Here is a 16,902-nt window from a genome sequence, read left to right as displayed (position 1 = left end):
CAACAAGAACAACACCAACAGCAATAACAACGTCAACAACAGCCGCAATGTACACAACACATGCCACAAAAGTGTTGCAGTTACAAGAATTTTAATCAAGCGTTTAACACTAAACGTGCAACGCACAACCACAAAAGCCAAATGCGCAACAGCCTCCATCTCCAAGCGATGCGAGCTGCAAGAGTTGCGCCTGCGCAGACGCATAAACAATTTTCAAAATGTTGTAGTTGTTGTTGCTGGTGTTGGTGTTGCCGTTGCTGTTGCTGTTGCTGTTCCTGCTATTGTTGAGCCTTTATTGGCTTTGTGTTGTAGCTGCAGCTCTGCAGTTTTGCATAAATTAACTTGCTGGCTTGTCTAGCCGCAAAGCCGCGGCACGCAACCGCAGACTGCCAGCAGCAACATCGCAGAATGGCCAGAATGGCCAACCAGGCGACCGACCGCCTATTCCTCGCACCATTTGTTGGACAAATTTAAATTTGCATGACAGTCGCACATTGATCATGACTCAAAAGTTGCCAAGTATCGACGGTTTCAACCGATCGTTTGTCTGGGAATTGTGCGTGTTTCGGTGACCGTCCCGCTGCGTATTGAAAGTGAGCGTAAGTTTGTTTTAGTCCCCTTTTATTTTCAATTAACAGAACATGTCTGCAAAATGACATTTGCCTTATGGGTATGGGTATGGGTATCATTGAATTTGGGCCAGACGCCCACGTGTATGGCAAATGATTGCGACCACAAAAAAACAATACGAGTACTCGTAACAAAGCAATGCAGACAGACAGACAGACAGACAGAGCAGACACGTAGAGACAGTCACTTAAAGGCTGCATTTCCTCATGCCACATGAGCGACAGACGGGCGGACATGCAGACAACTCTGCCTAAGGCCCAATAAAAAACCATTCAATAAATCAACACAAATTAACATAAATCTTGGCGAAGGCGCACAGTCTGTCAAAGCAGCCGTCGAAGGGCCTCCCCAAGCCATGATGATAATGGACGAGCAGAAGTGGGGCTGCTGCTGCTGCTGCTGCTGAAGATGATCGTAAATTCTCCAACAACAAAAATTCTTGACAAATGTACAAAAGCTACGAATGGGCAATAAAAAATTAAAAAATAAATATAAAAGCAGCAACAAAAATGTTTATTGCACATATTCGAAGAGCAAGAAACCCGAAGCTGCCCACAAAATCTAACAAAATACAGACACAAACACTCTTATGACACAAATGGCGCACAAAATGTATCTTTTGAGGACGCAAAATGTGCGCCATAAATGCTCGAGAGCAGCCACTCAGACATCGACCAGACGACACCGACTACAATGTGAGTGTGCCGAGTGCGACTCACTGTGTGTGTGTGTGTGCAGTGTGTGTGTGTGTGTGTGTGTGCAGTGTGTGTGTGTGTGTGTGTGTGTGTAGGAGCTCCACCGAAGGGCACACACAACACATATGTCTGCAAAGTGTTAATGTGAATTTATGATGCATTATGTGGCGCAGCCAGAGACGCTGCCGCGTTGTGGGTTGGGCGCCCGATTGATGCCTCTGCGCTCCCAGATTTTTCGCCGCTCTGCTCTCGGCTGCATCACGCTTATGTGTAATGAAAAACAGATTTTGAAAGTTGTTTTTACGATTTTGGAAAATACAAATGCTCGCTTTTATTGCAGCTAAGAAGTTCAGTTTAGGGAGAGCTGAATGGGTATAAAAGACTACTTACCAATCATTTTAGAGGCCAAAAAATAACATTAGATGGAAAATATCGGATCGGATCAGATCAGATTGAAAATGTTCGACTTTCCTAAATTGTTAAATCAGTCCAAATGGGTTCCCATCTGCTTCTTTTTATCGTGAATGGTAATTAACTATTTCGTCACTGTTTGTAAACATAATAATAATAATTATATTAGTTTTGTGAGAGCATACATACAACATACAGAAGGGGGCGTGCCACATCCCCCTCTTGATCATTCTTGATCAGTACGACAAGACGAGTCAATTTGAAAATGTCCGCCTGTCTATCGGTCTGTCTGTATGAATACAAGGATCTCAGAAAGTATAAGAGCTAGGATAACCAAACTATGATGATATGATATGATACCCAGATACTCCTAAGCCCGAGAAAGGCCAACTTTGTTAATTTTTTCCGATGCATACCCCACTCCCCCGTCATCCACAATTTTAAATAACTCCCTCCTCTTGGAATTTTTAATTTCAATTTGGTAAATACATTTGTGATTTAGTGTTTGTTAGTGATAAGGTGCCAAGTTTCATTATGATAGATCAACTGTGAAGAATGTTAAGCCATAAATATAGTCCAGTGCTGTTGTTGCTGCTGCTTTGACTTAATTCTGTATATGCACGATTCTTAATTAAATGTATGTGTTGAATATTTTTTATTTTTCAACTTTTTTAATTTTATTTTCAAATATTATTTTTAAATTTGTCTTCTTTTGTGGAAGTGTTGAGACCGCTCGACTCTAGCATTCCTTTCTCGTTATTTATCTTTCGCATTTTTAGATCGTAAACTTGATGATAGTTCAGGTATTAATGATGTCTGCTTAAGATACTTAAGATAAGCTGACTCTACATAAAGGTAAGAATTATGCTTTGAATAGCTGTCCGATGAGGCCAAGTTAAGTACTAAACACTATAGAACTAACATATTCTTATTGAGTGCAAATTGTTTTCCAAATTGTATGGTTTGCATTTCAATATCAATCTGAACTAAGTCGAACAAACCGATTGCTAGGCAATAATTTAAAATACTGTACAGGACGTTTAAAAAATGCGTTTTTGTTAATTTTTAATATCTTCTTTTAAGACTTGTGTTATTTAGACTCGCTTATATATTCGCACCAAACGCAGAACAGAGTTATCAATAACGAGAGGAAAAACTTTTAGCGCAAATGTAAAAAATGTCACGCTTCATTTACCTTACCCGGAACTCCTACCCAGGCCACAGAGCAAGAATAAAGGGAATAAAAGTAGGGCTCACAAATTCCCTGACAAACGCTTTTGAAAAAAAAGGAGACACGTCGATCGATTGAGCATACAAATGTGCAATTAGAGATGAAAGGTCACCAGCCAACAAGCGGACAACCCACCAACATGGACACGGCAGAATTGTCATAAATACCTGACACTTTTATTTGCTACCCTTTGCTCACTAAACCGTTACAAATGGACAGAAAGTTGGTGTGGTAGGAAGAGGAAGCGCCACCGCCACCGCCACCGACCCCCAGGGAACAAAGAAAAATGTTGCATAACAATAAGCTTTGCCTGTTTGCCTCTGGAGCAGATATACATACATATCGGTTGCATGGGACTGCATTTTCTGTTTATTGAATTAAATTCTTTAGTAAATTTGTAATTTACGCGCTATTTGGTTGACCAATTTCCGCAGGCTGCCACAAATTTCTATAATTACTGCGAGTTTTCAATTAGAGCGCAAACAGGGGCTTGAGCCAGAGAGAGAACGAGAGTTGGGAGTGAGAGTTGACCAACGAGTTCTGCCGTCACTTAATTATTATTTATTGTTGTGTATAGTTTTTGGAAAATTGATTTATGTGGCTATCTCGTGCACTGCAATGAGAGTTTTATTTACTTTACAAGCCACCAACGATTCGTTTTTGGCCACGCCCTCGACCCGCCCCTGATCACGACCCACATTCTCAGCATACCTATATAGGAGTTGGCTGGTCGTTCATGTCAGCCGCATATAACAATTACATATTAATTAATAACAATTTCTCGGTGGCTGTTAATGCGTGTTTAATAAAAATTGTAATTAAAACTTCGATTCACCACAAACTGGAGGCAATTCGAGCAGTTTCTATTTCAGCTGATGTTGTGGCTGTTACACACAATTGTGATTGAATGCATTCGATGCCGCAGTTCTCGGCCAGAATTTAATATTTAATAATTTAACATATAATAATTAAATATTTAATATTTAACAAATAAACTAAAAATAATATACTGCGGGAGAGTGGGGGGAAGGTGGAAAATTTTGAAATACACTTGTACTGCGTACCTTTTTTTGAGAATCTATGAGCTACATTTTATGTGTCTAACTCTTATGGTCTCTGGGACTTACTGTTAATACGGGCAGAAAACCAGATGGGCTCCGAGACATGCTGATCAAGAATACGAGTATTCTTTGTACACTTTCTGTAGCTTTCAGGCACAAAGTATAGAACCAACAATTTAAACAAAAATAAACGACTCTAAACTACTCCAACACAAATTAAAATGCACTATAAAGTAAAAAAATAAATGGTGTATTCATTTACAATAATGCAAGTAGTTGGAATTGTTGTTATTTTTGAAACTGAAATACACTAACTAATTTGTAAGAATATGGATAGACCTACTAAAGCGTCTTCTCCACCACGTGCCTGCGTACGGTAAGTGACGCAAATATCCGGATAGCCTATAAATACTATTCGGCCGAGTATCGTTAATTTGCTCCTAAGAATTGAAGAGTTCCCATCATCATAATAAACTCTCATACCATTCAGGAAGCACCTGCTTTAAAATGGAAGAAAAATTTATCAAAATCGGTTCATCCAGTCGGATGTCCCTTTTTGAAGTCGTTTAAAAAGTTGTTCAAAAATGTTGGAATCAATATATTTGTTTAGAACTGAGCATGTCTATATGAAACGGAAAAGAACCGTTTAAAAATGGAGATGAAACGTTTCCGGAAGCACAAGAGTGGTTCACATTTAATAAAATATTCTTTTAATTGAACACTAGGCTAGAGTAAGTTTATTTACGGCTTTTAATATGACTGACGTAAGCGACAAGAGCAAACCAATCAGCAGTCAAATGTTGAAAAAATGTGTGTCCAACCAACTCACTTACGAGTATCAGATCTGCAATTTTAGTAAAAGTTGTTTGTCATAATACTTCTCCCCTCCCCGCCTAAACATATGTACCTGCCCATATACTATGTACATGCTCGTATAAGTATGGGAAGCCAATCTGTTCGCGTGTCAAAAGCGACCGCAACATACATTACCCATGTACATACGCAAATCAAAAAGTGCATACTTCCAACTGCATTCAAATGCCATGTGCGAGGGGCAGTGGAGGGGGAAGGGAAAGGGGAAGGGGGGACAACCACGAACGACCCACCAGTGGCGGAAAGCCCACATGCAACTCGGTTCTGTTGCACGCAATTAAAATCTTCATTAGCCGCGTTTAATTTCCACTTTTGATTAAAAAAGAAAAAATAAACTGTAAAAATAAAACATGCAACACAGTCATAGTCGCAGTCGAAGTCGCTGCCCCACTGTTGACATGTGTCGTTGCGTATTTTGTGTTGCTGTTGTTGTTGTTGTTGTCGCTGTCGCTGCTTATCGCCATCGCACAAGGCTGAGTCCGAGGCTGAAGCTGGAGCTGTGGCAAGTGCCACAACTCCGGCCTCGACTGCGACTGCGACCGCGACCGCAGGACTTGGTTTGCGGACACTTTGCCTGATTAGCGTTGGCTCGCTACGCTCGATAAAAAGCTATCAGCGCGAGCCTAAGTGACAGTTGACTTGTTTATCAATTGACAGTTTGTGCTGCGGCTAAATGGCAAAAGCAACATCTGCACACACAATCACTTACACACACACACACACTGGCAGACTGAATCACACAGATTTACGCTGCAAAAGAAGTAACTGTTAATAAGCTTGTAGCCTGTGAAAATGTTGCTTTTAATTAAAAGTTGTTGCCGCTTTTGCAATTGTGCGTTGTCGTCGCCCCTGCCTCGCATCGAGCCCCGTTGTTGCCCCGCCCGTGTCTGCCTGTCAGCCCCTGCTCCTCGCAGTTAGTCGTCGGCATTATGGCAGAGAATGTTTGTACATTTGTAGCTTTACTTACTTGTATTTTAAAGCCCGATGCTGTCAAGATAAGAGCGCGTGTTTAACAACTAAGTAGTTGGAAAGGCACATGTTTGTTTAAAGATATGTGCGTCCGGATTTTTGATTCATGCCTTCAAGCCTACGCAATTCATTTTTCGTGATTTTATTTGGCAACTTACTGGCTAATTAAGTGTATAAGTCACTTTTATTGGAAGGATACATTTAGTTTAAACACCAAATATAAGAAATATATATAATGTCGAAGGAAATGGCAGAACAAGGTCAGGTCAGAGTTCTCAAAGCATTTGAATTAACTCAAACTGTTTATTACATAGATACATATTATATCTAGTTACAGAGAGAGGGAAAGTTAATTTTGTATACATACATATATACATAGACCAGAAATAATATATGTATTTCATTTCAGTCTATAAGTTATTTAATTTCTCAAAACTAACTTAGTGCGTTTTTCTAAATTTCTTAGGTTTCTTAGCATCCCGTGCCGTTGCCTTTAACGGGCACTCGCAAAGTTTTGTTTCGAAAATAAAGTAATTCTAATTACTAATATAGAGTTAACATTCAGATGAAATAACACATAATTCAGTATTTCATTTTCATGGTTCGCAATGAAATTACTTTGAATAATGATCGGATAAATAAATAGATACCATATGTTTGCAATGCCAAAATGATCATAATTGCCTATAACTTCTCAATCGACTTTAAAATTCTGTAAGTGGCAGGACGTTAAATCATCGACCCATGAATACATACCCTTTTCAAGCTGCCGCAGTTCAATTAACATTTACAGCTAATATGTATTTCAGGAAAATAAGTATATGTGCATTACTATATGCTTTTCTCTCTTTCTAAATTGTAACGGTAAGTCTGTTTTGGTATGCAAAAATATATATGTTGTCTTAATCCTTTGGGATTAAACGCTGCGGAAGACCAATCAACATCGACGAACGGTGTAAGCGGGAAATTAGGCATCTACATGTTCAAAAGGAGATGTCTTGTAACGAGTTCTTATAACACCTCATAGTAAGTATTTTGAGGTACTGAATGATAATTCAAAAATATCAAATTTTATTACGATATGTTCGATAAGCAACAATACTTTTGGTACTAAGATTGGCATTTGTGCGATTTTTCCTATGGCAGCTACTACTACCGATTTTAATAGTAATTTAAAGTGTAATAAGGCATTTTAAAAAGCTGAATAGTTCCAATTCTGGCTACGATGTTATATTAACGTATAATGTAATAAGCAAAATTTGATTGATTTCCACACAAGTCTGTCCTATACCAGCTATATGATACAGTGAAGCGATATTTCTGAATCTGTGAAATATCATGGCACTATATGGAACTCATAAGAAACCAATATGCTAAAATAATCATCAGAAAGAAGCAAGTTAATGTACTACCGAGTTATACTGAACCGATCCGGTCCATGATAGATATCTAAAATAATGAGGATATAGAAGCTTGCATTTATATGGTTTGCATTAACTTACACTTAGTATGGATAATACATTATGGTTTTGGTTAAAAAGGTATGAAAGTTTAGTTGTTTTCGTTGGAGTAACCTGTACTACAAACAAGTATAAAAGCTAAAGTCGGGTGTCCCGACTTTGAAATACTCTGTACATATGCTTACAATAATTATAGAAATTAAAAAAAGTAAGAGAATTAAAAAAAATTGCTTGATTTTACCTCTTTTGGTATTCGAACTCACGGAAAGGGTGTATAATTTCACATTTACATAGCAATTGCGTCTGTGTGAGTGTATGTATGCCTATTCGTGTCTGTGTAAACATGAGTGCAATCAACCAAAGCACCAGCATCAACAACAGCCGCGGACAGTGCTTGATAAAGAAACTTAAAGAACGTTTCTTTTTCTTCATCTCCATAATTTCTTATTGCCTCAAATGTTATATTAGTTGCTACGTAAAAGTTTTCCAATGAGAGTGCTCATATACTTGTACTCGTACTGGCAATACACTCTCGTTTTGTTGAGTAAACCACAAAAACTTGCCAATAAAGTTCAGCTTACTGCAAGTTTGTTGCTCCTTCAGCAATTAGCCATATTTTGCACTCAAGTGAAAAACTTAATGCGGTTACTAATATTCGTATAACTTCGAATAAACCGACTTGGCCTTCGGCGACCCCAGCGCCGTTTTTAAGGCGCCTGGATCATTATTATTGCCTAGTGGGCTTGCTCCAAATCAGCAACTGCCTCATTAGTGACCAGCGACATGTAGCGACCAGCCTAATGAACTCTCCGATAGCTCGCTGAGGGCGAGGCACACTATTATATACATGCAGACATACATATATAGTAGATATGTATAGTACGTATATAAATTAGTTTGTTAATATGTAAATCTCCCACATGGCTACTGCTGCTTGCTCCACTTTCCAACAACAGACACTTCCATAAATATCAATTAGGAAAAAATATCAGAAGTGACAGAAGAAACTCGTGAGCGGCAAGCAGCTGTTGCCGTCTGCTGTATTTGCCACCATGGCTACCTGTGGCATGCAACCTACGCCCCTGACAATGCTACCGATTCGCTTACGCTCCGCAGCTCGAGCGTGGCAGTCGTCGTGTCAACTATTTAGATTTCAATAAAAGTGGACACAATACTACTTTAAATTTCTACCGCTTACCAATTGTAGCCATCAAACAGATATGATTCGGGAGGGACTCCAATAGCTCCCCAATAATAATAATAAGCTCTAGTTTGGGCGTCGCAGCGTTACAATGTGTTCAAAGTGCGTGACGTGGGCGTGTGCTAGACAATTGGACCTTTGGAACATTTTCGAAGGTTTTTATATGCTCCAGTGGGTTTTTTGTAACACGAGCAGATTATATATCATTTGATTTAATGTTTGTTAGGTGTACGTAAATAATTAGAAGTTACAGAAGAATCGATATAGTTTGTGTGTGGTTAATAGACCAAATTTTGTTGAAAAGTTGTATTGGTCGGTATACGAGAAATACATAAACTATGGGAATAATATGTGTATATGTTATTAAAAGGAGACAATTTACTTTTACAAGAGTATACAAATTTTATAGCACTTCTCCAAAGCTAACTTATGCACTTGTTAGTTAATTACTACTGCTTATGAGCGAAGGCCGAGAGTCATTCAAAAATCAATTTGTCCGGCTTTTTAATTGTAATTGTTTCATAATACAAATGCTCGCATTGAGAACCAAAGTTCCACAAAGCCTTAAGCTGCTTAGTTTTTCCCAACTAAGAAAATGTTATTAAAACGCTTTCCCACTAATTTTCAAACAACGGTCGCGCCAAAGCTCCGCCTAATTACAACAGCAGCCAAAAGTGGAGCGGGATCGCCTCGCTGGCTGTTTGGCACTTGGAACCGTCACTACCACTAAGCGGCACTAAGCGTCAATATTTCATGTTAAGCCTATTAGAGATTATTGTGCCAGTGGGAACTGCGCTTCAGTGGAGATGGAGGTGGAGCGGGAGCTGGAGCTGGAGATGGAGCGACAAAGGAACATAAAACTGGCGGGAGGTATATTAAGCATTCGATTTGCATAACGGAAAGTTGATAAACAAATTATGTCGAACATTTTTTGGGAATTAGTGACTGTAGGTGAGGCAGCATTTGCGGCATGTGTTGTGTGTAAAATGTGTTTATTAATATACATTTCTTGTATGTTTCAAATTTCGTTTTCTTCACAACATGCATATATATTTTCAATTGTTCTGAAACTAAACCTTGTATTAGAGCATGAGTTGTAATATACATACTTGTATGTTAAACTATATATACCCCATCCAGTATGTATATATATTTTAATCAGTCAGCACGTGACGAGAAAAATCAATACAAGTACAACCACGTCCATCTAAAATGTAACCATTTGTAAGATGACAGATTAGTTTTGACCTCAAAATAATGTTTTCAACTATTCAAGCTAAATTATTCATCTAAACGATCAATCAATAAATGATCTTATTTGAAGAAACAAGTTATTTTTCAGCACATGAATGTTACAGGCGAAAGGAGGAGTGGCTATCCGATTTACTGATATGTCCATCCATCTTTTGAGCCAAAACAGTTGGGAGCATCAAACTTGAAATGCAGACTTGTCTTACCTAAAAGCACAGCAAGTTTATGATAAGCCATATGTACACTATTTTATATAACTGGCACAGGAGCGATCAGTAGAATAACTTGCTTGCTTAAAACTGCAGAAAATATTCAACGGAACTATTTTTTGTCTTATAAAATAATTACTAGCGCTTTAAATTTGATTAATTTTGCTTTTAAATTGATATTAATTCAGTATCGGATTAGATTCCATTTTTAAATCCTAGCAGTATAAATTGTTGGCATCGATTCTTACGAGTTCTCATTTCAAAGCCAAAACTAAACCTATACGGAGAACACACACACCAACTTATAGCCATCATGCAGTCTCTAACCATACAATCAGTTAATGAAAATTTCGAAACTCACACACTGCTGATGTTTTGAAGCCAATTGCTAAAAGGCGTTTACACTTGCCACAGACAAACATTTCATGAATTCATTTGCGCGGCAATGTGGAAAATGCGTCCGGAAACAGAAAAGTGTGCTGGCAGTTGGGCAGGTTATGAAGAAAACTGGTGTGATTGAGCGCCTTGCCGACAGAAAATAAAATGAGTGGCAGAACGAATGCATGATTAGCAAAAGAGAGAGAGAGGCAGGGAACAGGATTCCTATCTGCATGGAAAAAGGCCATTCAAGCCAAACAATTTGAAAATGAGCTCAGTTCTAAAGTTACTGTGGAACAGTAAAGATGATGCACCTGAAGTTGATCTGGATTTTGGCAGCAGTTAACGTCCCACTGAGTCTGCAGCTCCAATCGGTGCAGGATTTGGCTAATGGCATATCGAACAACTTTCTCGAATGGTTGGCATCGATTTTTCTCCCAATAAATACAACTACAGCGCGGCCGGTAACAAACAATTCGAAGCCGACAACACCTTCAACAACAACAACAAAAAGGACCACAACAGCTATAGCCATCAATCTCGATCCCACCGAACGCGAGTGCAGCGTCTGCCTCTGTGGTTTGATCAACACCTTGCGAATCGTTGGTGGCCAAGAGACGCGCCGCCATCAGTATCCGTGGGTGGCGGTGGTGCTGTTGAATTCGCGCTTCTACTGCAGCGGTTCGTTGATCAATGATCTCTATGTGCTGACAGCGGCCCATTGTGTGAAGGGTGTACCGGTGGAACTGATCGAAGTCCGTTTGCTGGAGCACAGTCGCAGCCAAAAGGACGCCTTTGTGGTTAGGCGGTTCGCGAGCCACGTGAAAACACACGAGTTCTACAGTCCAGTCAGCTTTGACAATGACATCGCACTCATTCGTCTGGATCGACCCGTGCCAGTCGACGGTACTCTGCGACCGATTTGCATGCCTGTCCCGGGCTATAGCTTCGAGGGAGAATTGGGCATTGTCACAGGTTGGGGAGTGCAAGCAGAAGGAGGACTGGCATCAGATACTTTAAGGGTAAGCTCTCACTTTCATGTCCTCATTAAAAACATTTACGATGATGATTGCTATCCGAAAGATGGTCACAAAATAATTGTGAAGAGATTTAAAGCTGATCAACATCATTGCCAGCCGATATTCGGTATCGTCTCATATTTCATCATGAATATGAGTTGAGTTGAGTTACGACTTTAGTAAAAATTTTCCAATATTTAAATTGATTCAAAACATAGGTCAATTATTTACCCGACTGATAACCAAAATATTGCAGAACACCAAACTTGTACCGATATATAGAATTACTTAGTATATATCTACTTTCCCTGTCTACAACCACCGATTCAGCATTCTATTCCACATTTGAGTTATTTTTTTGGTTGGCTACAAGGACTAAATGTTTGTTAAAACCTCTTGAGAATATTTCACATTACAGTAATGTAATACGCAGTATCATGTACGTCTAATTTTTTGTTTTAATCCAAGTCTAGTACTATTCCTGATGCTGCAATAGCATCAATGACTCGCAAGCTTTAATTTATATGTCAGCAGTTTTGATTTTATATGAGGCATCAACATCCACAATTCTCGGAGTATCACTTGATATCCACAGAGTACAGTAAGTATGCCCGGCATAACCAGGCAATATGTTCTCTTTCTTAATATAAGTGGTCTCAGGATGACTTTTATGTATTCACATACCGTATACTCCCACCTACTAATTCAAATGGAATTTTAAGCCAAGGAGGTTCATCTAGGGCGAATCTAAGTTACATATACGTATACCCCTTACTGCATATTTTCTTTACGTACTTTTCATTTGATGACCAAGTGGTCTCCATCAAAAATATACAGTGACAACATTCTGAATTTGCCATTAAGCTGCAATATTTGTACCGCCTACTGGTATGTAAATTTATAGCATCCATATGTTTCTATATATGATAAACATGGCGTGATTAATCCAATTTACCAGTTAATTAGTCTGTTACATTTAATACACCTCCAGTTTTAAAGCGATCGCACATGAACACAAAGAAAATGTCGAGGCCGAACATTTATACTCGTACATATATGTATGTATAACAGGCTCTTTTAATTATAATCAATTATCCAAACATATTTCTTATAAGAACTTACTACTACAGTTGTCCGAATTACACCTTTCCTACTCCCTAACGACAAAATTTAACAACCAAATTTATTGAACTGAGCTTGAGTACACAAGGGAAAAAGATGTATAGTAATGATATTTGTATTACAAGTATATTAAAATAAATTATTTATTTTGACTCTGTTGTACAGGAGATTCATTTGTGCATGGAGGGTTTACAAAGCCTTTACCATTTTTCATTTTGTCTCCACAGGAAGTGTCTGTGGTCATCATAACCCAAGCCGAGTGCCGAAATTCCAGCTACAGTGAAAGCGAAATCACCGACAATATGATCTGCGCCGGCGATCTTGCCGAAGGAGGAAAGGATGCCTGCACTGGCGACAGTGGGAGTCCGCTCCATGTGCCCTTCGAGGAAGAACCTGGTCAGTACCAGCTCGCCGGCATTGTGTCCTGGGGCGATGGGTGTGCCCGACCCAATACGCCAGGCGTCTATACGCGAGTCAATCGCTATCTTCGTTGGATTGGCGCAAACATACACGGTGCCTGCCTCTGCACGCCATATCCCGAGGAGGACCTCTGAGGCTAATTGCACTTTATTGTTGTTGCAGTTGCAGAAAGCAGCTTAAATTGTAACGGTTATAGTGGCGTACACACAAAGCACAACACCCAAAACACGTAGCCGGCTCGTCTGTCAAACTTTGACTGCAAAAATATTAACAAGCCCAAAGGCAAAAGCAGGGCAGCCGAAACTTTTGCGCATTGCATTTTGAAATATTACCAAATTTTGCATAAACTACTTTTACACGATTGGAGTACACACACACACACATACACACACACACACACTCAGGCATACATGGATCTGGGCTGCTAGCTCTTAGACTTGCGCAAATCTGCATCCCCATGCCCTTGCCCATATCTCTGTATATCCATTTGCAAATAAAAAAGCAATTTGAAACTGGGTAAGGAACTGTTGCAGCTCCTGTGCCCATTGGGACCGCTGCCATTGCTCTTGAAGGTAAGAAAAGCCGCAAACATGTTGTTGTTGCGATTATTGTGGACTGTAACTTTTCTCAACTGTAAAAAAGCCGTGGATAGGGACGCTTCTCATACAAATAAATCCCAATTTTGTTCGTTTCAACTGCTGCTTTTGAAATTGAGATTGCTATATGCACGTTGCATTGTGCATTTGGCCTAATCATAAAACTAACCGCACCGTAGGACACGCACAAGGATACGAATATGGACGCGGACACTCGTACGAAAACGCAATGGCCAAAGGAGCAACTTTGTACTTTAGATAAATTTCGTGAAATATAATATTTGTGCAAGTGAGTTTTTAAAGTTCGCTGCTTAAGGGAAGCGGACCTTTTGTTTGGCGATATGGAAAAGTTTATCAACAACAAATTATATGGTTTGTATTTAAGAGGAAATTGAGCGACTTGGCAGTTATATAGTAACAAATGAAGAGGAGTTGGCATTTAAATTGAACAAATGCACAAACTGAATTGTAAAACAAAAATATGCACTTCTTTCTTATGCTTTGAATTCGCGATTCATAATTCAACGCATATTTTTCCCTTACTGACTAGCAAGTATGAGAGAAATAGTATTCAGTGGCAAACCTGTTCACGGATAAACAAACTTAGTGCCGGAGGTAAAACTGTAAACTTAAACAATCTGTACCCAACCCAAAAAAAAAAAATCTAGAGTCGAGCCCAATTCTTAATTACCCTGTACGCAATGCTACAAAAAACCAAGCATTTAACATTTGACCTTTTTTGATGAAACTTAACAGACAAGTACTAACTAAAAGTAATGCCAGTAATTTGAAATATTCCAAGAATAAAGAGCGTTATGGAAAATCAGTAAGAGCGCGGGAGTGGAGGGTGCATCAAAAAAAAAAAAAAAAAAACACAAACTCCTTTCTCCGGCTTAGGAGAATCTAGATACCAAATTATTCTTATACTCTCTCATATACTTTTTGAGATCCTTGTATGAACAGACGGATCCATAGGATCGATTGGTGCAATTAAGTTTTTTCTCTTATTTATTATTTCATTTGAATTATTTCCTTTCATTTAAATCATTTAATTTTAATACGGGTATTCATGTTTTGTCATTTTTATAATATTTCTTTAACTACCGGTACATACAAGTAGTATGTGCTGTAATGTTCGTCAAGCCATTGGCACAACTGAAGAGTTTAAAGTACCATAACACGCCATGACATTTGTTTTCTAATCTTAGATGGAATTAATATTGTATATTGTATACAGTATTTAGATATAATATAGTTGAGTTCCTATAAAAGAGTTACTGGAGCTACCTAAGTAGCGTCGGTAGAGTAATGGTCAGCACAGTTGCCCCCCAAGCAGCTGATCCTAAAACTAAAACAATATATATATATTTTAAAGAGAGTAGTTATGGCCATAATCTCTTGTTGTTCTTCTTGTTGCTGCTTTCACTGCACGCTTATACTATGATGTATGCTATTGGAACTGTATATAAACATATATCTCCGAGTTGATAATTGTCATTTTCACTTTTTTATGGAAATGGGTACAGGGTATGAGCTGAGCCTGCTTAACTCAAGCTTTCCATTCTTGTTTGTTTTGAATTGTTGTGAAATAAATATTTGCTTAAGCTAGTATATATTTAAAATGTGCGGTTTTTACATAACTTTTGAATCTATGGTAAATAGTAAGACGATGTAGACAATAGTTCCTTCAAAGTACAAAACTGGAAATTTTATAATAATAATAATAATAATATGTTAAAAAAGGATTATCAAACTTAGTTCAGCCATGAGCGGCTTTAGCTGCAATTTTCCAAAAAATAGTGTCCGTGTCCGGAGGAGACCTTGTTCAAAAATGACACCAAAACGAATTTTTCCACTAAGGGAGTTTTCAGTGTATACATTTTATATTATTCACAAACGATCTCTTTTAACTGCAATAAAATGCACTTTCAAATGCTGATATTTCTTTTATACAAAAATCATAAAACTTTAAGTTGCGATTTCATGACAAAGGAATAGCCAAACCATTGTCTGTCTCTGAAGACCAAATGCTCAATTTTCCAGACCAAGACACAAGAGGCAGATTTGGTCAGAAGGATGAAAACACAGGACTAGATTGCTGCTATATATATACACACATATAAGCTTGAAACTTATTGCTTTTACGCCCGCAATAAAATATTAGTATAGTTGTGAAATTCATCAATAATGTACACATTTTGAAAGCTGCATAAACCAAACTTTGCACACGTAATCGATATATATATATAATATTTATATTTTGTTTTAAGCAATTTCACTTCAGTACTACAAACTGCAGGACCCTCCTGCTCTTCTGCATTTTTGTCTATATAGGAAAATCAAGATGAAAAGATTTTATTTTAATTTTAAACTTAACCATGTTTTATGTTTTGTATTGCCATAAAAATCTAAAGCTTGCCAATTTGTAATTTAATCTAACAATTATTATTATTATTATTCGTGCAAATTAAAATCGAGGGCTTAATTGTTACTGCGCTTATGCAAATACTCATATACGCTTTCGACATTTTGTATTTATACTTGTATTTTTCTGTCTGAAGCCCATTCAAGCCATATAGGGCTGTAGAAGACTTGGAATTGGTGCTTAGGACCAGCAATCCGACCTTTCGAGTCAAAATACCAATTAAGTCCGATGTATACGAATATTTTCTGCAGAGGAGTGGCAATCACAACGAGTTCGCGCATTTCCGTCTCCTGGCTGCTATTCATTTCGTTTTTGTCATGACTTGACTTATGCGTATTACTGCAAATATCAATTAATGTATAAAACGTGCGTGAAATACATAAGGGGTTTAAGCTGGCTGAGAACATCTACTGAACACGCACTGACCTTGTATTATAATGCAGTGTCAGGTCTGTGTCCCTGGGTCTGAGTCGGGAGACAGCAACCGTAATTGATTTGTGTGCAATTTATGCGTCTGTGAAGCTCTTGACATGGGCAGGAGAGTTGCGGAAGTTGTTGGAGCTTGGCCTTTGCTCTAAGTGTGACAGCTGCAACGCTTGGCTACATCTGTAATCATTTGGGCGTTATTAGGCAAACAACAAACTTCCAACAGCTAAATGCAGTTCGGGTAGCTGTGAATTTGTATCTTAACTGCCTGCGGCTGACCGCTGGACAGAAGTTTCAGGCCGCAAATTCTGTTCGAGTTCGGTTATTTATAAGCTTAGGTGTTTAATTGAAATTTAGTTTCTGCTAACAACCAACTGCTTATTAAACAAAATACAAAATTATGAGACTGCGGACTTCAAGATTTTGTTCAGTTCCTCACTTTTAACAAAATATTCCCTTCCTCAAAAAGAGGAAAAATAATACTATGTGCTTTACGTTTTTGGCATTTTAATGCCTCTTGTGGCT

General features: G+C 38.4%; 1 protein-coding gene across 1 annotated transcript; it reads left to right on the top strand.

Moving 5' to 3' along the window:
* Nucleotides 1–10,674: 10,674 nt before the first annotated feature.
* On the top strand, nt 10,675–13,064 carry LOC115624893 (trypsin-1). The gene is made up of 2 exons (XM_030519741.1): nt 10,675–11,391; nt 12,738–13,064. Exons 1-2 carry the CDS (start codon nt 10,675–10,677, stop codon nt 13,062–13,064), a joined length of 1,044 nt encoding a protein of 347 aa, XP_030375601.1.
* The last annotated feature ends 3,838 nt before the right edge of the window (nt 13,065–16,902 follow it).

This window comes from Scaptodrosophila lebanonensis, unplaced genomic scaffold, assembly GCF_003285725.1.
Source record: "Scaptodrosophila lebanonensis strain 11010-0011.00,11010-0021.00 unplaced genomic scaffold, SlebRS2 tig00000061-arrow-pilon, whole genome shotgun sequence".
NCBI classification, from domain to species: domain Eukaryota; kingdom Metazoa; phylum Arthropoda; class Insecta; order Diptera; family Drosophilidae; genus Scaptodrosophila; species Scaptodrosophila lebanonensis.
The sequence above is the reverse complement of the archived record's forward strand: the minus strand, read 5'-3'. Positions and strand labels throughout refer to the sequence as shown.

Coding starts and splice junctions, on each gene's coding strand:
- LOC115624893 (XM_030519741.1), top strand. CDS start 10,675: ATGATGCACCTGAAGTTGATCTGGATTTTGGCAGCAGTTAACGTCCCA. Junction 11,392..12,737: donor TGGCATCAGATACTTTAAGG/GTAAGCTCTCAC, acceptor TTGTCTCCACAG/GAAGTGTCTGTGGTCATCAT.